General features: G+C 36.0%; 1 protein-coding gene across 4 annotated transcripts in view; it reads left to right on the top strand.

The window, feature by feature from the left end:
- The window catches only part of MEIKIN (meiotic kinetochore factor), an 81,815-nt gene that overhangs the window by 9,280 nt on the left and 51,581 nt on the right, over positions 1 to 20,954 (top strand). For all 4 annotated transcript variants that reach the window (XM_045488073.1, XM_045488065.1, XM_045488056.1 and 1 more), the window contains 3 exons: positions 5,567 to 5,686; positions 15,721 to 15,760; positions 17,471 to 17,535. In XM_045488073.1, the coding sequence (XP_045344029.1) occupies positions 5,567 to 5,686; positions 15,721 to 15,760; positions 17,471 to 17,535 (225 nt within the window). The remainder of the gene's footprint in view (positions 1 to 5,566; positions 5,687 to 15,720; positions 15,761 to 17,470; positions 17,536 to 20,954) is intronic.

The raw sequence follows: 20,954 nt of genomic DNA, 5'->3' as shown, positions 1-20,954 counted from the left end.
AGTACACATGGGAATAAGAAGTAAATGCTTTCATTTCATGCCAATGAGATTTGGGGGTTATTATACATAAAAAGCAACTGTCTCAGATACTGTACTGAATGAAGAAGAGGGGAAGTTAAATGAAAATGTACATCTGAATTGTGAGACCTTCTCGACTAATGCCTGTTCCCATCCCAACCCAACATCCCATTTCTCTGCTCACCTTCCAAAATACTAGCACCCAGACTTGAACTTTCTAGGCAGGAGAATGGAAGATTCTTTCCTAACAAATCTGAGCAACCATAAAGAAAGTACCTAAAGACACTGACCTCAGTACCCCTTCAGTGAAACGGACAAGAACACTCTGCACTGAAACCAACTCTGTGACAAGCCCAAACAAGGCCAGAGATTCCACTTAGCCTTTTAGGGCTCCCTCTTAAATAAGAGGAGAGCCAAGGATCATCAGTCTTCCTGAGGAAGTCTTCTAAGAAAACACATAGTGATCAAAACAAAGGAAAATATATAGAGAGTGACATCAGCAAGATGTTGGAATAAGAAGCCCTGATCCATTCTTCCCCCCATGGACACACCAATTCAACAGCAATACATGGACTTTTTCCCTTTGTGAGAAATCTGAAAGTGGTTAAAGGGACTCCTGCACCTCAGGCATGTATGGGACCAGCCATATCAAAGCCAACAGGAATTGGCAGGAAACCCCTAAGTCCCATCTTCTCCCTGGTTAGGGAAGAAAAGAACTGAACCATGTGTGAAATGTTGTAAATTTTCTGGGACCTTCCCGAAGGATTGGCTAGTCTCTTGCCTGTCTCAGAGTGCTACCCAAGGGAATGAATTCTTTCTCAATTGTCTCAAAGTGCTGATGGGACCTGGTATATTCTAGATGCCTATTGGCCACTGACAACAAATAAGGTGTGTGAGGAAACCTTAAGAGACTCATAGAACACAATTAAACAGAGCAACTTTTAACTTTAAACTTTATAGGAGTCTCAGAGGGCAAAGAGATGAGGGAGGGAGAGAGGGAGAAAAAGAAAGAAGGGAGGGATAAGGGTAAAAGAAAGAAGACGAGAGAGGGAGGAATAGGGAGAAGGTAAGGGGCTGAAAGGAGGGTGAGGGAAAAAGAAAGAGAGCCTGCCAGAAAGTTTATTCACAGATATAATAGCTGCAAACTTACCCAGTTTGGGGAAGGAAATGCACGTGCAGACCTAGGAACCCCAATGAATCTCAGATAAGGTAACCAAGTAAATCCACACAGGGACTCATAAATTATCAAAAGTCCAATTTTGACTTTTAATAATTTGACTGTTTAATAATTTTGACTTTTTTAATTTTGAAAGCAGTAGTAGAAAAGCAACTTGATATGTACACAGGAACCCCTATTAAACTATCATTGGGTTTCTCAGCAGAAACCTTGCAGGCCACAAAGGGTAGAATGATCTGTCAAAGTGGTGAAAGTAAAGAAACTGTCAACCAGCAAAACTATCAATAGAAACAAACAACATCAATGGAATATTGTTCAGCCATAAAAAATGAAATTTTCCACTTGCAACAATATGGATAGAGCCAGAGAGTATAATGCTAAGCAAAATAAGTCAGAGAAAGTCAAATACCATGTGATTACACTCATAAGTGGAATTTAAGAAACAAATCAAATGAACAAGGGGGGGGGGAAGATAAGTCAAGAAACAGACTCTTAACTATAGAGAACAAACTGATAGTTACCAGAAGGCAGGTGGGTGAGGGATAGGTGAAATAGGTAATAGGGATTAAGGAGTATATTTGTCCTGATGAGCACCAGGTGGTTAAAATAAAAACTCAAAAAGAAATGAAGAGATAAGGAGTTTCTTAAACGAAAGCTGAAAGAGTTAATCACCACTGGACTCACCTTACAAAAAAAATGGTAAAAGGAGTTCTTTAAGTTGAAATAAAGGACTCTAAACAGCAACACAAAAGCATATGAAAATATAAAACTTGCCAATAAGTATATAGATAAATATAAAATAATACTGTAACAGTGGTATTTAAATCTCTTTTAATTCTAATATAAAAGACTAAAGTATTAAAAATAAAAATATGTTAATGGATACACAACATAAAAAAATGTAAACCATAACATCAGTAACACAAAATGTGTGTGAAGGGAGAAATAAAAGTATAGAGTTTTTGTATATAATGGAAGTTGCTATCTGATTAAAATAGATTGTTAAGACTATATTTTATATAAGCACCATGGTAACCACATTAAAAATGCCTATAGAAAATACACAAAAGAAAAATAGAAAGGAGTCAAAGCATATCAGTATAAAAATGATCAATGAAACACAAATGAAGATGGCAAGAGAGGAAAAGGGGTAAAAGAACTATAATACAAAATAATTAACAAAGTAGTAATATTCTTTCCCTACCAATAATTACTTCAAATGTAACTGGTTTAAATTCCCCAATCAAAAGACACAGAGTGGCTGGATGGATTTTGAAAAACAAGGTCTATATGCTATCTACAAAAGACTCTACATTTCAGGACACACATAGGCTGAAAGTGGAGCAATAGGAAAAGGTAATCCATATAAATGGTAACCAAAAGAAATCAGGAGTGGCTCTACTTATATCAGATAAAACGTCCGTTAAGTCAAAAACTATCACAAGACACAAAGACATTATATAATGAAAGGGTCAATTAATCAGGAACATATAACAAATATAAAGAAATATGCACTCAACATCAAAGCACCTAACAGATAAACACTGACAGACCTGAGGGCAAAAATAGACATCCATACAGTAATGAAGACTTCATTACTCCCATTTTCAATAAATAGAAAAACCATACAGAAAATTGACACTTTTTTTAATTCAAAATATATTGCAAAACTACAGTAATTATAACAGTATGGTACTGGCATAAAGATAGACATGTAGATGAATAGAATAGAGAGAAATGATTTTAAACAATGGTGGCAAGAATACACAGTGGGGAAAGAATAGTCTCTTCAACAAACAATGTTGGGAAAACTGGACTTCCATCGCTTCTTGGCCTTTTGTCTAAGATCAAGTGTGGGAAAACTGGACTTCCACCTACAAAAGGATGAAATAAGACCAATACCTTACATCATACAAAAAAACCCAACTCAAAATGGATTAAAGACTTAAACATAAGACCAGAAACCATAAAACACATGGAAGAAAACATAGGGGAAAACCCTCATGATACTTAATGATTTCTTGGATGTAACACCAAAAGCACAGGCAACAAAAGCTAAGTTAGACAAGTGAGATTACATAAAACTAAAAACCTGCACAGCAAAATAAACAACAGAGTGAAAGGGCAACATACAAAAAGGGAGAAAATATTTGCAAAACACTTATCTGATAAGAGATTAATGTTAAAAAATATATAAGAAACTCCTATAACTCAGGGGGAAAAAAATGAACATATAACCCCGTTACAAAATGGGCAAAGGACTTGAATAGACATTTCCCCAAGGAAGATATACTGATGGCCAACGAGTATATGAAAAGATGCCAACATCACTAATTATCAGGGATATGCAAATCAAAACCACAATGAAATGTCACCTCACCTGTAGGATGATTATTATTTTTAAAAGAAGTGGGGGGGATCCTGGGTGGCTCAGTCGGTTAAGGATCCAGCTTCGGCTCAGGTCATGATCTCACGGCTCATGAGTTCAAACCCCACGTCAGGCTCAGAGCCTGGAGCCTGCTTCAGATTCTGTCTCTCTCTCTCTGTCCCTCCCCCACTCATGATCTGTCTCTCTCTCAAAAATAAATAAACAAAAAAATAAGTGTTGACAATGATGTAGAGAAATTGGAACACTTGTACATTGTTGTTTGGACTGTAAATGGTGCAACTGCTATGGGAAACAGTGTATACGTTCCTCAAAAAATTAAAAATAGAACTACCATGTGATTCACCAATCCTACTTGTGGATATTTATCCAAAGTAATTGCAATCAGGATCTTAAAGACATGTTTGCACCCCATATCTATTTCAGCATTATTCACAATAGCTAAATGTGGAAACCATCTATGTTTTCATTGATTTATGAATGGATAAAAGAAATATGGTATATGCAGATGATGGAATATTATTCAGCCTTAAAGGGAGGTCCTGCCATATGCAACAACCTGGATGAACCTTAAGAATGCTATGATAAGTAAAATAAGCCAGTAACAGAAAGATAAATACTGTATCATTCCACTTGCATGAGATATCTAAAATAGTCAAATTCATAGAATTAGAGAGTAGAATGCTGGTTGCCCTGGCCTAGAATGAGATAGACATGGGAAGCTGCTATTCAACAGGTATTAAGTATCAGTTTTGTAAGATGAATAGGTTCCAGAGATCTGCTATACAACACTGTGATACACTATACTAAACAATATTGTACACTTACAAATTTGAGAGGGTAGATTGATGTTAAGTGTTCCTACCACAATAAAATTAAAAATTAAAAGTTAAGAAAAGGAACCAAGCAGAAATAGAAACACAAGGAGAAAAAAATATATTGAAAAAATAGTCTCACTGACATAAAATGTATATTGTGTTCATTAAATAAGAATAGGGTGCTATGAAAAAGGGAATATTCAGATCATGAATGCAATAGCAGCGAGAAATTTAGTAGAAAGATTAGAAATTAGGATTGAGGAGGAAAAAAAAGGAAAAGATGAAAGGTTGCTACTCAACAGAGATAAGTTAGTGGAGGAGTATATGATATCCAATATCAAATGAAAGCAGTTTCAGACAAAGATGGTGAAAGAAACAAGAGGAAAATTACCAATGCTATAATGCAAGAACAGTTTCCTAGCGTTAAAGAATATGATTTCTGTGTTAAAAGGGTGACACTGTGCCTACCACAATTGATGAAAAACACCAAGATGAAGCATTGTGAAACTTTAGAACACTAGAGAATGGAATGAAAAGAATGAATTTATAGAACTTGGTAAAGTTTGGGATTAAATAGATGAAAAATACAGAGAAACCTAAACTAACAAAAAAGACTGACTGACTCCAGGGGGTAGAAATGATTGTTATGGTGTACAAGAGTAAATAGCATTTTTATGGCAACTTATTATTATAATGTCTATACCGAATATTGATCTAACTAAATATGTAATATAATATCAGGATAATGGGAAGTGTGGAAAAGGTGGGGGCAGGAATGTAAGAGAGAATAACCTCATTCTTGCGTAGTGGGAAGTTAATGGAAAGTTTAAAACTGACATCAAGTAATACTAGCATGTTATTTCATGGGACGTAGGTATAATTTATACATAAGATATTAAAAGGAACCTCGTAGGTATGCTGTCTGTCTCTTATGTCAATAATGTTTATGGGGCAAAAATCCATGAAAGAAAGTAGATTACAATACTGAAATAGGCCAAAGAATATTTGCTATTCTGATGCCATCAAGACTTGTCTTTTTTCTCTGTCTTACCCAAATCTTTAATTGCCACAGCTTAGTATGGCTGGGACCTTTGGAGTTGGGGGAGGTAACCTACTACTTGTGTGCTGTTGTTCAAAGTTGTGTGCCATTTCTGCCTGCTGTTTTAGATTGGAAATGTCCCAGGTTGGAAGAACATATGCAATGCAAGAATTCCACTCTTCTGGATACCAGTAAAGCAATAGCAATAGAGAAGGTACCACAGTTTTCAGACCTCTCTGCAATTTTAGGTGAGTTTTCACATTCTTTTTTCTTATGTCACAGAGGAAAACCCTCATCTATATCAGAAAAACAAAGTAATTTTTTGAATGATTTATAGCTAAGTTTATCAATTAGCATTATCTTTGGCTACAAATAACATAGGGGTCTCCTGTTTTATAACTTTTATTTTGAAGTAATTTTAGACTTGCAAAAAAGTTGCAAAAATAGAGAATTCCCATATACATCTCACCCAGCTTTCCCTAATGCTGTCTTATATAACATTAGTACAATGATCAGAATCAGAAAATTATCACTGGCATAAAACTACTAATTAAACCTTATTTGCATTTCACCAGTTTTTCCACCAATCTCTTTTCTTGTGTTTCAGGATCAAACATTGCATCTGATTGTTACTTCTTCCTTAGTCTACTATAGTCTGTAACAGTTTCTCAATCTTTGTTTGTTTTTCATAATCTTGGTACTTTTGAAGATTACTCATCAGTTATTTTATAGAACGTCCCTCACTTTTGGATTTGTCTAATGTTTTCTTATGATTAGAATGAGCTTATACAATGTTTTAAAGAACACTGCAGAAATGATGTTATGCCTTTTTCAGTACATTGTATTAAATTCTTGATGTCAGTATATCATATTACTGGGGATACTAAACTTCATCACTTGATTAAGGTGGTGTCTGTGGTTTTCTGAATAGTTAAGTTACTAGTTTGCCTTTGTGGTTAATAAATATCCAGAGAAGATAGTTTGAGACCCTATAAATCTTATTTCTCCTCAAATTTTCATGCACTGATATTAGTATTCATCAGAGGAACTTGACTATAACAGTTATTATGCTGGTGTTTGTTTAATGGTGATTTTCTATTTTTTGCTTCCCTGCTACATTCACTAATTGAAATTCTACTGTAAAAGAATTGTATCTTTTCTGCTGTTTATTTATTCAGTTGATTATAGCAGTATTAACTCATGAATATTTATTTTATGTGTTAAAATACAATATTTTATTTACTTATTTATATAATTCAAGCATACACAAAGTTATATAGGTTATATATATTTCAGTGCATTTTGTTAATCACTTGGAGTATATTTAGACTCATTTGCTAGTGTCAGATTCAATTTTTGGTTTTCCATCCTGATTTGTTTCTTTATTTGGGGAGAAGGGGTTATGTGAAGGTATGTGAAACACTGCTATGGTTCTAAGAGTCAAAGCTATAAAATATATTTATATTCTCAGGAAAGCATCACTTCTCCTTCCTGCTACCCTGATCCTATTCCCCTCTTCTTTCTACCCCTTTCCCACCCAACCCTTATGGTTTATCTTTCTTGTATTTCTTTTGTATATATTTTCTTATATCCTCTTCTTTATTTCCTTTTTTTTTTTTTGAATGTTTCATTTATTTTTGAGAGAGCACAAGCAGGGGAGGGGCACAGAGAAGTGGGGGACAGAGGATCCAGAGTGGGCTCTGCACTGACAACAGCTAGCCCAATGTAGGGCTTGAACTCACAAAACATGAGATCATGATCTGAGCCAAAATCTGATATTCACCCAACTGAGCCACCCAGGTGCCCTATATCCTCTTCTTTCGTGCATGAAGGTTAGCATATTTATATATACTTTTTTATTTTGTTTTTTTCCACATATTAGTATGTATTAGAAATCACTCCAGCTAGTTTTAAGGAGCTCTTCCTCATGTTTTTTCAATAGCTGCATGGTACTCCACTGTATGGATGTATTTTTGTTTATTTAAGTACTCTCCTATGAATTAGATATCTAGGGTTTCCCCCCAGTATTTTGCCACTACAAACAGTGGTGTGTAAATGAATAAACTTATTCCATCAATAATACAAAAATATATTATATCGTAAAGATAGATTTTCAGAAGTAGGATGCTGGGTCATAAGGTAAGTGGATATATAGTTTTGTTGCGTATTGCCAGATTTTCCTCCAGAAAGATTATACTAGTTTGCATTCCCATCAACATATTCTCATATCCTGTTTCCTCATACCCTCACCAACAAAATATATTGTCGTATTTAAAAATTTTTGCTACTCTAATAGGTGAGAAATGGTATCTCAGTGTTATTTTAGCTTGCATTTCCCTAACTGTATGTGAGCTTAAATATTTTTCATATGTTTGAAGGCTATTTTTATTTTCTGTGTATGTGTGTGTGTGTGTGTGTGCATGTATGTGTAGATTTTCTTTTCATGCCTTTTCCCCATTTTTTCACCTGTTTTTTTATTCTTTACCCTCCATTTCTTTTTTTTTTAATTTTTTTAATTTTTACTTAGTTTTGAGAGAGAGAGGGACAGAGTGTAAGCTGGGGAGGAACAGAGAGAGTGGGAGACACAAATCCGAAGCAGGCTCCAGGCTCTAAGCTGTCAGCACAGAGCCTGACGTGGAGCTTGAACTCACGAACCGCAAATTCATGACCTGAGCCAAAGTCGGACGCTTAACCAACTGAGCCACCCAGGTACCCCTACCCTCCATTTCTAAGTACATTAGCTATTAAGAATTTTAGCCTTTTCCTAAATGCTCCAATCAAAAGACATAGGGTGGTAGAGTGGATTAAAAAACAAGACGTATCTATATGCTGCCTACCAGAGACTCATCTCAGCCATAACGACACATACAGACTGAAATGAAGGGATGGAAAAACATTTACCATGCTTATGGAAATTAAAAAAAAAACTCCAGGGTAGCAACACATATCAGACAAAAAGACTTTTTAAAACAAAGACTGTAATAAGAGACAAAGAAAGGCATTGCATATTACAAAGGGATCAACCCAATGAGACAATAACAGTTGTATATATCTATGCACCCAATATTGGAGCACCTAAATACATAAAGCAAATATTAATGGACATAAAGAGAGAAACTGATGGTAATACAATAATAATAGGGGACTTTAACACCCCACTTAGATTAATGGACAGATCATCCAGGTAGCAAATCAATAAGGAAACAGTGTCAGAGTTCCTGGGTAGTTCAGTCGGTTAAGTGTCCGACTTTGGCTCGAGTCATGATCTCATGGTTTGTGTGTTGGAGCCTGGGATTACGGTCTCTGCTGTCATCACAGAGCCGGCTTTGGATTCTTGGTCTCTCTGTCTCTCTGCCCCTCCCTGACCCTCACATGTTCTCTCTCTCTCTCCCTCTCACCCTCTCCCTCTCTCTCTCTCTCAAAAATAAATAAACATTAAAAAATATATATAAGGAGGGATGCCTGGGTGGCTCATTCAGTTGAGTGTCCAACTTTGGCTGAGGTCATAATCTTGTAGTTCATGAGTTTGGACCCTGTCAGCTGTGCTGACAGCTCAGAGCCTGGATTTTGTTTCGGATTCTGTGTCTCCCTCTCTGTCTGTGCCTTCCCCACTCATGCTCTCTCTCAGAAATAAATTTGAAAAAAAAATTGAAAAAAAATATATATATAAGGAAACAGTGTCTTTGAATGACACATTACCCCAGATGGTATGACAGATATATACAAAACGTTTCATCCAAACAACAGAATGTACATTCTTTTCAAGGGCATGTGGAAAATTCTTTAGAATAGATTAAATGTTAGGCCAGAAAGCAAGTCTGAATAAATTTAAGAAGATTGAATTTATACCATGCATCTTTTCTTCCCACAGCAGTATAAAACTGGAAGTGAATCATAGGAAAAAAAACTGGAAAAAAGCACAAACATGTGGAGGCTAAACAGCATAATACTAAACAACTAATGGGTCAACATATAAATCAAAGGGGAAATCAAAAATTACATGGAGACACAAGAAAATGAAAATGTAATGGTCCAAAACATTTAAGACACATAAAAAGCAATTCTAAGAGAGAAATATATAATGATACAGGCCTACCTGAAGAAACAAGAAAAAGCTCAAATAAATTATTTATTTATAATTATATATCTATTTATAAACCGGGGCACTTGGGTAGCTCGGTTGAGCATCCAACTCTTGATTTCAGCTCAGGTCACAATCTCCTGGTTCATGGGGTTGAGTCCTGCATGGGCCTCTGCACTGACAGCACAGAGGCTGCTTGGGATTCTCTCTATCATTCTCTTTCTACCCCTCTCCCACTTGTGTGTGCTTGCTCGATCTCCCTCTCTCTCTCTCTCTCTCTCAAAATAAATAAACATTAAAAAAAATTATCTAACCTTAAACCGAAAAGAAATAGAAAAAAGAACAAAGCCAATGTGAGTAGAAAGAAGGAAATAATAAAGTTTAGAGCAGAAATAAATGACGTAGAGACTAAAACAAAAACCAAAACCAATAGAACAGTTCAACAAAATCAGGAGCTGGTTCTTTGAAAACAAATAAAATTGATAAGTCCTTAGGCAGACTCTTCAAGACAAAAAGAGAAATGACCCAAATAAGTAAAACCAGAAATGAAAGAGGACAAGTAACAACTGACACCACATAAATATAAGATTGTAAGAGTAGTTTGAAAAATTATATGCCAAAAAATTGGACATCCTAGAAGAAATGGATAAATTTCTAGAAACACACAATCTAACAGACTGAATCAGGAAGAAATAGAAAATCTTAAAGAAACCATTAGTAATAACAAAATTGAATTAGTACACAAAAGACTACCAAAAAATAAAAGTCTAGGACTAGATGGATTCACAGGTGAATTCTAAAAAATATTTAAAGAAGAGTTAATGCTTATTCTTCTCAAACAATTCCAAAAAAATAGGAAAGAGAGGAAGGAAAGCTTCCAAACTCATTCCATAAGGCCAGCATTACCATGATACCAAAGCCAGACAAATACACCAATAGAGAGAGACAGACAGAGAGAGAGAGAGAGAGAGAGAGAGAAAGGAAAACTACGGTTCAAAATCCCTGATGAACGTAGATTTAAAAATCCTGAATAAAATATTATCAAACCACATTCAACAACACATTAAAAGGATGATTCACCAGTACCAAGTGGGATTTATTCTGGGGACGCAAGGATGGTTCAATATCACAATCAACATGATACTCCACATCAACAAAATGAAGGATAAAAATCATGATTATCTCAGTAGATGCAGAAAAAGCATTTGACAAAATTTAACATCCATTCATGATTTAAAAAAAAAAAAAACTTTCCCTAATGTGACTTTAGAGAGAACATACCTCAACATAATAAAGGCCATCTATGAAAGAAAAAAAAAGCACAGTTAATATCATACTCTATGGTTAAAACCTGAGAGCTTTTCCTCTAAGATCAGGAACAAGATAAGGATGTCCTGTCTTACTACTTTTCTAACACTACAGCATAGTGCTAGACATTCTAGCCACAGCAGTCAGACAAGAAAAAGAAATGAGACATCCATATTGATAAAGAAGAAATTAAGCTATCATTGTTTGCAGATGACATGATACTGTACACGGAAGACCCTAAAGACTTTACCAAAAAACTATTAGAAGTAATAAATAAACTCAGTAAAGTTTTAGGATACAAAATTAATATCCAGAAATTGATAGCATTTGTGTGCACTGATAACAAAGTAGCTGAAAGAGAAATTAAGAAAACAACTCCGGGGCGCCTGGGTGGCGCAGTCGGTTAAGCGTCCGACTTCAGCCAGGTCACGATCTCGCGGTCCATGAGTTCGAGCCCCGCGTCGGGCTCTGGGCGGATGGCTCAGAGCCTGGAGCCTGCTTCCGATTCTGTGTCTCCCTCTCTCTCTGACCCTCCCCCGTTCATGCTCTGTCTCTCTCTGTCTCAAAAATAAATAAAAACATTAAAAAAAAAATTAAAAAAAAAAAATAAAATAAAAAAAAAGAAAACAACTCCATGTGTAATTGCACAAAAAATAATAAAATACCTAGGAATAAACTTAACCAGGGGGGTGAAAGACCTGTATTCTGAGGACTGTAAAACACTGATGAAAGAAATTGAAGAGAAATGAGAAGGTATTTCGTGCTCATGAATTGGAAGAATTAATATTGTTAAGATGTCCATACTACCCCAAACAATTTGAAGATTCAGTGCAATCCCTATCAAAATACCAATAGCATTTTTCACAGAATTAGAACAAATAAGTCTAAAATTTGTTTGCAACCACAGAAGAGCCCAAATATCCAAAGCAATATTGAGAAATAGTAAAGCTGGAGATGTCACACTTCCAGATGTCAAGATATATTACAAGCTGTAGTCAAAATAGCATGGTTCTGGCACAAAAATAAACACATAGATCAATGGAACAGAATAGAGAGCCCGGAAATAAACCCATGCTTATATGGTCAATTAATCTGTGACAAAGAATGCAAGAAGATACAATGGGGAAAAGACTGCCTCTTCAATAAATGGTACTGGGAAAATTGGATAGCTACATGCAAAAAAATGAAAGTGGACCACTTTCTTATACCATACACAAACTCAAAATGGATTAAAGGCCTAAATGTGAGGCCTGAAATCATAAAAATCCTATGAGAGAACATAGGCAGTACTTTTTCTTACATCAGCCATAATGACATTTTTTTCTAGATATGTCTCTTTGTATGGCTTCAGCTCAGGTCACGATCTCACGGCTTTGTGGGTTTGAGCCCTGCATCTGGCTCTGCACTCGTGGTGCAGAGCCTGCTTGGGATTCTCTGTCTCTCCTTCTCCCTCTGCCCCTCCCCTATTTGAACTGTCTCTCTCAAATAAATAAAAACTTAAAAAAAGAAACTTAAAAAAAATGGGCAGAGTACCTGAATAGACATGTTTCCAAAGAAGACATGCAGATGGCCAACAGCCATGAAAAGATGCTTCCATCATTAATCACCAGGAAACTGCAAATCAAAACCACAATGAGATACCACCTCACACCTGTCAGAATGGCTAAAATAAAAAGACGAGAAAAAGGAAGTGTTGATAAGGATGTGGAGAAAAAGGAACCCTCATGCACTGTTGGTAGGAATGTGAATTGGCACAGCCACTGTGGAAAACAGTATGGATGTTCCTCAAAACATTAAAAGTCGAAATACAATATGATTCAGTAATCCCACTACTGGATATTTACCCAAAGAAAACAAAAACACTAATTTGAAAATTTATTGTAGTATTATTTGTAATAGCCAAGGTATGGAAGTGGTCTAAATGTACACTGATGAACAAATGGATGAGGAAGATATGGTACACACACACAGACACACACATGCACGCACACTATTACACAGCCATAAAAGGTTAAGATCTTGCCATTTGCAACTACATGAATGCACCTAGAGGGCATTATGGTAAGTGAAATAAGTGAGGATGAGAAAGACAAATACCATATGATTTCACATGTGTGGAATCTAAAAAACAAAACAAATTAAAAAACAGAAAACAGAATCAGACCTGTAAATACAGAGAACAAACTAATGGTTCCCACAGGGAAGGGGAATGGGAGTGTGAGCAAAATGGGTTAAGGGGAGAGGGGATGAGAGACTTGGAGTTTTGGAATGAATAAGTCACAGGAATAAAAGTCACAGCATAGGGAATGTAGTCTGTGGTATTATAATAGCATCATATGGTGACAAGTTAGCTACACTTGTGGTGAGCATAATATAATATTTAGAGAAGTTAATTCATTAGGTAGTACACATGAAACTAATACAATGTGTTTCATCTATACCTAAAAAATTTTTTTGTAAAGAATATTAAGGGCTCCTGGGTAGCTCAGTTGGTTAAGCATCCAACTTCGGCTCAGGTCATGATCTCACGGTTCATGGGTTCAAGCCCTGCATCAGGCTTTGTGCTGACAGCTCAGAACCTGAAGCCTACTTCAGATTCTGTGTCTCGGTCTCCCTCTGCCCCTCCCCCCACTTATGCTCTGTCTCTCAAAAATAAATAAACATCGGGGAAAAAAAGAATATTAGTCTTTTGTCTGTGGCTTATATTGTGAATATTTCCCCAAGTTTGTCAGTTGTCTTTTTGTGTATGTTGTTTTTGTCGTGCAAAAAAGGCTTGTTTATACTAGATTTACTTCTCTTCCCAGGCCAGAATTAGTGTAGCATCTCACTAATAGCATTAAGATCTTATACTCTTTCTATCTTTCTACTAAGAAAGTGTGTTGGCTTGTTACCCCATAGTTGTAGGATGGTTGCTAAGCCTTTAGGCATCACAACAGTGTTCCAGGGAAAAAGAATTAGAAAAGGCAGTACTAGCCACATACATCTCTTTTTATCAGAGAAGCAAAAGCTTTCCAATTAATTCCCCAGCAGACTAGGTCTGTTGGCCAGGACTGAGTCCTGTATCTCCTGACTACTTGGAAGTCTTCTTTGATAAAGTTTATAAAAACCCAAGTATTTTATTCTTCTAGCCTCTATAGTGGTAGAAAGGGGAAAATGTATAAAAATAGAGAGGGGGAATAGCAGTGGATGTTGTCAGCTCATCTATCAGAGCCTCACAAAAAGGAGGATAAATAATATCAAAGAATTAAGCATTGGTTATGGGGTCCCTTATGGGAGAGTTGGTATCTATCTGGATGGCAGTATTTCTGACAGTTTGAAAACCTTGTGTTATGTTTACTTTGGCAACTCCTTTGCTGATAATGAAGTGCCCAAAGAAGCAGCCTGTCTCTTTAACAAATGTTTCAGTTAACTTCTTTGTCCACTGTAAGTGATGACAAAAAAGAAAAAGAAAGAAGGAAAGAAAGAAAAAAATTTAAAAAAAATCAATCCTACCTCAAACTTTATTAGGTTAAAAAATGAAATTATTACCACATATACCTGAAAAATCTAGCAGTATATCATATGCAATTACAACTTGATCCAGGCTTTCTTTTAAAAAAAAAATATTTTTAATGCTTTTATTTATTTTTGAGAGAGAGAGACAGAGTGCCAGCAGGGGAGGGGCAGAGAGAGAGGGAGACACAGAATCTGAAGCAGGCTCCAGGCCCTGAGTTGTCAGCACAGAGCCTGACGTGGGGCTCAAACCTACAAACTGTGGTTTGACCTGAGACAAAGTTGGATGATTAACCAACTGAACCACCCAGGAACCCTAATTCAGGCTTTCAAATGGTATCAGTAGGACCTAATTCCTTTCCATCTCTCAGCTCATGGCACTAATGTGCAAACTGAACTCTCGGCTAACCTCCCTTCATATAGTAGCTCTTGTTAGGTCCAGGCCTATATTTGAGGTCACAGCCTCAAATCCAGTGAACAAAAGTGCTTCTCTTTCCCAGTGATTTGAACAAAAGTCCTGGTCTTATACCTTGGCTTAAATTATTTCATATGCTTATCCTTGAACAGTCACTTTGGGCAGAGAGATGCAGGGCTCCCATTGTACTGAGTCACAGGCCCTGTCTTGATTATCACAAGGAAAAGCAAGAGACTATCATCAGCAAAAGCAGAAAGTAGATGCTGTTCACTGTAGTCCTTTATATTTTGGGAACCTCCATTTCAGAGAAATACTTCTAAATGATTAGTAGGCATCATTCACTTCACTTTTACTAAACTGTAAAATTCTAATTAAATGTAAGCAGAGTTCTGCAGCTTATTAGGGTCATATTCTTCAGAAGACTACTCCCACAGTTCTTTATATACCTAGTAATATAGAGTGCCTAGACAGCAAAATATTGACTGGTAGGCATTGTCTTGACTAATAAGTCTACTAATATGTGTATCTATATTTGTACTGGATTTAGAACCATGATATCTGAGTTTAAGTTCCAGGTAGGCAGCTGTTAGTTTTATCACTTGACCAGTTATTTTGTATATGTATTGTGGGAATAGTAAATTGTTATATTTACCTTGTGGGACTGTTGTAAGAATCAAGTAGATAAAAGATTGGAAAGGACTTCAAAAATTATAACTAACTATCCAAATACAGGCAGATGGATTCCTGCATCTCATAAAATTTCCTAACAATTTTGTTTTATTTTGGTATTTTGAAAATACTTCTACATAATTTAAGTGGCAGATAAAAACAATACAAACAATAAAATTATAAAAATAAACTGCACTATCACCATATATTTTAGAGAAAATATTTACTTTTAGCTAGAGTAATTTTGGCCTCTGGTCTGTGCTTGAATTACATTTCTAATAGATTGGTGTTTTGTTTTGTTTTTTTTCCTTTCCTAGGTCCCTCTTCAGAAGACTATCAGAAATGCCATAGAGAAATGTAAGAACTAATATTTTATTTTAAAGTTGTCAAGCTTTTGAAAACCCTGTGTGATAATAGTTATATAGCTGGAATGATTGTTAGCCCACAAATTTAGGTATTCATTTATTCAGTGTTTGTTGAGGAATCATTATGTGCCAGAAGTATTCTTACAGGTAGAGATACATTATAATTAATGAAATAGATTAAAAACAAAATCTCTGCCCTCAAGTCCACATTCTACTTGGATGAGATAGACAATAAATAAATGAACAAATTCATTCTGTTCTATATGGTAATGAATGCTATGGATAAAAAGCAAGATGGGGGCTAGAGAGTATTGGAAGGAAGGTTCACTATTTTAAGTAGTGTGGTCAGAGAAGTCATAAATGAAATTTGAGCACAGACATAAAGAAGGAAACAGAAAGACATGTAATTCACAGGAGAAAAGAGGATTCCAGGTGGAGGGAATAGCTGAAGCAAGGCTCTGAGCCAAGAAGGCCTGGGCTCCTGGGATGGAGTGTGGGAGAAGGAAAAAGAAGATGAAATGAGAGAAAAAGCCATATCATATAAGGCATGGTAGCTGAACGTAAGTGGATTGGAAAGCCTTTGAAAGGGTTAGAAGGGTAACATGATATAGCTTAGGTTTTAAAAGAATCACCCTGGCTACTGTGTTGTGAATAGATTATGAAGAGACAATTATAGTTATAGTGAGATATAGTTAGGAGACTATTGTCCTAATCTAGGCAAGAGATATTGGACCAGAGTGGTAAGAGTATAGGTAAGAACTAGCTTTTGGAACCAAATCCAAAGGATTTTGGATATATTTTGAAAGCAGAACTAACAGGGTGGTCTGTTATTCATTGATGGAATGAATGGTGGAGTATGAAAGTAGTCAAGGCTGACTCCGCACTTTTGGCTTAAGCAACTAGAAGATGGGAGAGACTGAGGAGAAACATTCCTGAGCAAAGATCAAGAGCTTGGTTTGCAGCATGTAGACTGAGGGTAGGGTGTGTGTGAGAGCGACAGTATTTAAATTCAAGGAGGTGGTCACAGTCTGGGGGTGGTGTCATTTCTAAAATAGAAAAGGACATTAATTTTTAAGAAGTATTATCTTTCCTGTTACTTGAGATTCTTACCTCAAGAATCCTAGGAAACAAGATTGCCATTCTGTTTTGCATAAATGAGGGAACTAAGAATCAGGACAGGTTAAGTAACTTTTCCAAGGCCAGTAGCAAAACTGGCCTTTAAACTCAGGTCTTTCTGATTCTAAACATTCTACCTTGTCCTCCATATGTATTGTCTCACACTGAAAAGTGTATAAATGTATTACCTTTTATTAAACTATTTGTTCATATAGATATGGTAACATTTTCTTAACCAGTTGTGTTCTTTCTACAGATATTTTATAGTATACAAATGTTATTATTGTAGGGACGCCTGGGTGGCTCAGTCATTTGAGCGTCCCGACTTCGGCTCAGGTCATGATCTCACAGCTTGTGAGTTCGAGCCCTGCATCGGGCTCTGTGCTGACAGCTCAGAGCCTAGAACCTGCTTTGGATTCTGTGTCTCCCTCTCTCTCTGCCCCTAACCCACACACATTCTGTCTCTGTCTCTCTCAAAAAAATAAACATTAAGAAAAATTTTAATGTTATTATTGTAAAGATTATTTGAGGATTCTCTACAGTTACTGAAAAATTGAGACTAATCATTAATTTGTTCCTATTATAGAGTGATGACATTAACTGACCAAAATATTTCTCAGAAACCAAAGAGTACTTTGCATTCAGAATCAGGTAATAAACAGTGAAACTAATTATTTTCATAATTCTGTATTTCTTTATTTTTGTGATAATGCAGTATATTTTTAGAAAATTGGTAGCCCAGGAAACTGAGTGCTTTTTAGCTTGGTTATATTTTAAAAAATGAAGATATGTGAAGTTAGAAAGATATGTGTGTCTTTAACTATCACTAAAATACCCATTATTAATTCATTTCATAAACATTTACTGAGTATATACTCTGTATTAGGTGTTGCTATATATACCAGTAAAGAGTAGTATTAAATCCTTGCCTCCTAAGTTTCAGTCATGGGAGAGGAAGATAATCAGTAAACATTTATATTGCAATTATGTGTGATGATTGAAAATAAAAGGATAAACACAGTGTCTTGCATTATAGGCACTCTATAATTTAGTCTATTATTGGAATAAACTTAGACATTTCCAACCTTATTAATTCATGCTGTATCTCAGATTTCCATTTTTATTTCCTGAATCAAGTTTTACAGCATTTATTTGTGGGTAAACAAAGAATTGCTGGTTTTACTCTTAATAGGCAAGTTTGTATGAACTAAAAGAAAAAAATAGTTTTTTGCATCATTTTCACTTTGAGGAATACTGCTACTGAGTATTTTCTAAATGTCAAGTATTATGTTAGGATTTCTGGGTATAAAAATGATGAAAATAGTTGCTCTTTTAAGGGAAATTAATCAAGTGATAAAAACTAAACTTGTAAAAGCACCCATCTTCCAAAGGAGTAGCATCTACTACGCTGGAGGGTGAGCATTAGAAGAGGAATTTTTGTATAAATCTAAGAGTAAGGGAGCTTGTGAACAAGAGAAGAGAGGCTATCAAAGTGAAAGTAGTAAGGGTTCCAAAAGCAATCATGATTTTACTTAGGTCTTGCCCAATAAAAAGTTTTCTTTGGCTGTGGAAAATACTATTTATAAAGCCTGATAGTGAGTCAGAACAGTGATTCTGGAATTATGTATGCTTTTGTATTCTTACTTCTATGTGGTTGATTAACTTGAAATTTAAAATTAAATGACATCTTATCAAGAATTACTTTTTACTTCCTTAGTTCAACAAATCCAACTGTGTTCCTATGTCACGTTCTTTACTAAGTGTTAGAAACTTGTCTAGTCATAGAGACAAACATAAACAGGTAACTACTTCCCAGGTAACTCCTGCACAGTCTCCTTTGCAATCTAATCTGCCACTATTAGCCATTAAATGTGGAAGTTCTTCAAGGCCAGTTCCTAGATTTTAATCTTTTTAAAATTTACCCCTAATATGTACAGGTGTTCTATAAAAAGCAGGGTCTCCAAGTTTTCTCTCAATCTAGACTTTCTTCTGAGAATAAGACCCTTATATGTAGCTGCCTTCTGGACATTTCCCCTTGGATGTTTCAGAGATAACTTATCACACCATTCAGTAATTCCATTCATTCAACAAATATTCTTTAATCACCTACATTGTGACACAAAGTTTCTTAGTTGCTGGGGAACATGACAGAGTCCTTGCCCTAACAGAGCTGCTATAGTGGAGGAAGAAAGATAATAAACAGATAAACAAATGAATATACATCAATATTAGAATAAAAATAAAGCAGGGTAAAAACAGGGTATGAGTAGGGATGCTATTTTATGATTTTTTTTAAAGTTTATTTATTTATTTTGAGAGAGAGTGTGTGAGCAGGGGAGAGGCAGAGAGAGAAGGAGAGAGAGAATCCCAAGCAGGCTCCATCCTATCAGTACACATCCAGACATGGGGCTTGATCCCATGAACCACAAGATCATGACCTGAGCCAAGATCAAGAGTTGGACCCTCAACCACCTGAGCCACCCAGGCGCCCCAAGGGATACTATTTTATTGTATTTTTAAATTTTATTTAATTATTTAATTTTTTTATATAATTTATTGTCAAGTTAGCTAACATACAGTGTATATGGTGTGCTCTTGGCTTTGGGAGTAGATTCCTGTGACTCATCACTTACATAAAACACCTAGTGCTTACCCCATTAAGTGCCCTCCTCACTGCCCATCACTCATTTTCCCCGCCCCCACCCCCTTCCACCCTCAGTTTGTTCTCTGTATTTAAAAGTCTCTAGGGTAAGCATCTCTGAGGAGATGATATTTTTACAGAGCTTGAATGTGGGTCATGTGAAAATCTGTGATAGAGTATGCTGGCAAAGGGAACAACAAGAGAAAAGGTCCTAAGATGGGAATGAGCGCAGCACGTTTGAAGAAGAGAAAAGAGGTTTGTATGACTGGAGCAAAATGAGTTTAAAAAAAATGAATGACTGCAGTTGTGTTGAGGGCTAGTCAAGTGGTATAATGTAGAGTCTCCTATGCCATCGTAAGGAGTAAGAATTCTATTCTAAATGTGCTGAGAAGTGCGATGATGTGATTGGATACATATTTTTTTATAATTTTTAAATGTTTTTATTTATTTTTGAGAGACAGAGAGAGACAGGGCATGAGTGGGGGAGGGACAGAGAAAGAGGGAGACACAGAATGTGAAGCAGGCTCCAGGTTCTGAGCTGTCAGCACAGAGCCCAACATAGGGCTTGAACTCAAGAACTGTGAGATCATGACCTGAGCTGAAGTCAGACACTTAACTGACTGAGCCACCCAGGCGCCCCTTGGATACATATTTTAGAATAATCACTCTGGCTGCTATGTGGAGATAGACTAAGAAGGCAAAGAGACCCGGTTAAACTATTGTAGTGGTTAGGTAATGGTATGAGACTAACGTGGTAGCAGTGGTCTGATTTGGAATGTATATATATATATATATATATATATATATATATATATATATATACCTTTAGTGTTTTATTATTTTTGAGAGAGAGACACACACACATTATGAATAGGGAGGAGCAAAGAGAGAGGTAGACACAAAATTCAATCAAAATTCAATGCAGGCTCCAGGCTCTTAGCTGGTAGCACAGAGCGCAATGCAGGGCTTGAACTCATGGACTGTAAGATCATGACCTGACCGAAGTTGGATGCTTAACCAACTGAGCCACCCAGGTGCCCCCGGAATATATTTCAAAGCACTAGGATTTTCTGATTAATCTGTATGTTGGGTAAGAGAAAAATAAATGTCAAGGATGAGTCTAAAATTATTGGTTTAAGCAAGTGGATGAATGATGGTATCATTTCTTGAGAAAGCACTGGAGGACAGAGCAAGTTGGGAGGATGATTAAGAGAATTTGGTTTCCTTTTGGGATGAGCACTGGGTGTTGTATGGAAACCAATTTGACAATAAATTTCATATTAAAAAAAAAGAGAGAATTTGGTTTCAACATTGAATTTTATCTCTCTACTCCTGTACCTAATGTTTCATGAAATTATGCAGACAAAAACATGTATGTGTTGTGTAATTCCATATATATGAAGTTCAAGAATAGGCAAGACTATTTTGG

This window comes from Leopardus geoffroyi, chromosome A1 (assembly GCF_018350155.1).
Source record: "Leopardus geoffroyi isolate Oge1 chromosome A1, O.geoffroyi_Oge1_pat1.0, whole genome shotgun sequence".
NCBI classification, from domain to species: Eukaryota; Metazoa; Chordata; class Mammalia; order Carnivora; family Felidae; genus Leopardus; species Leopardus geoffroyi.
Note: the sequence above shows the minus strand (reverse complement) of the source record. Positions and strands in the feature narration are given on the sequence as shown.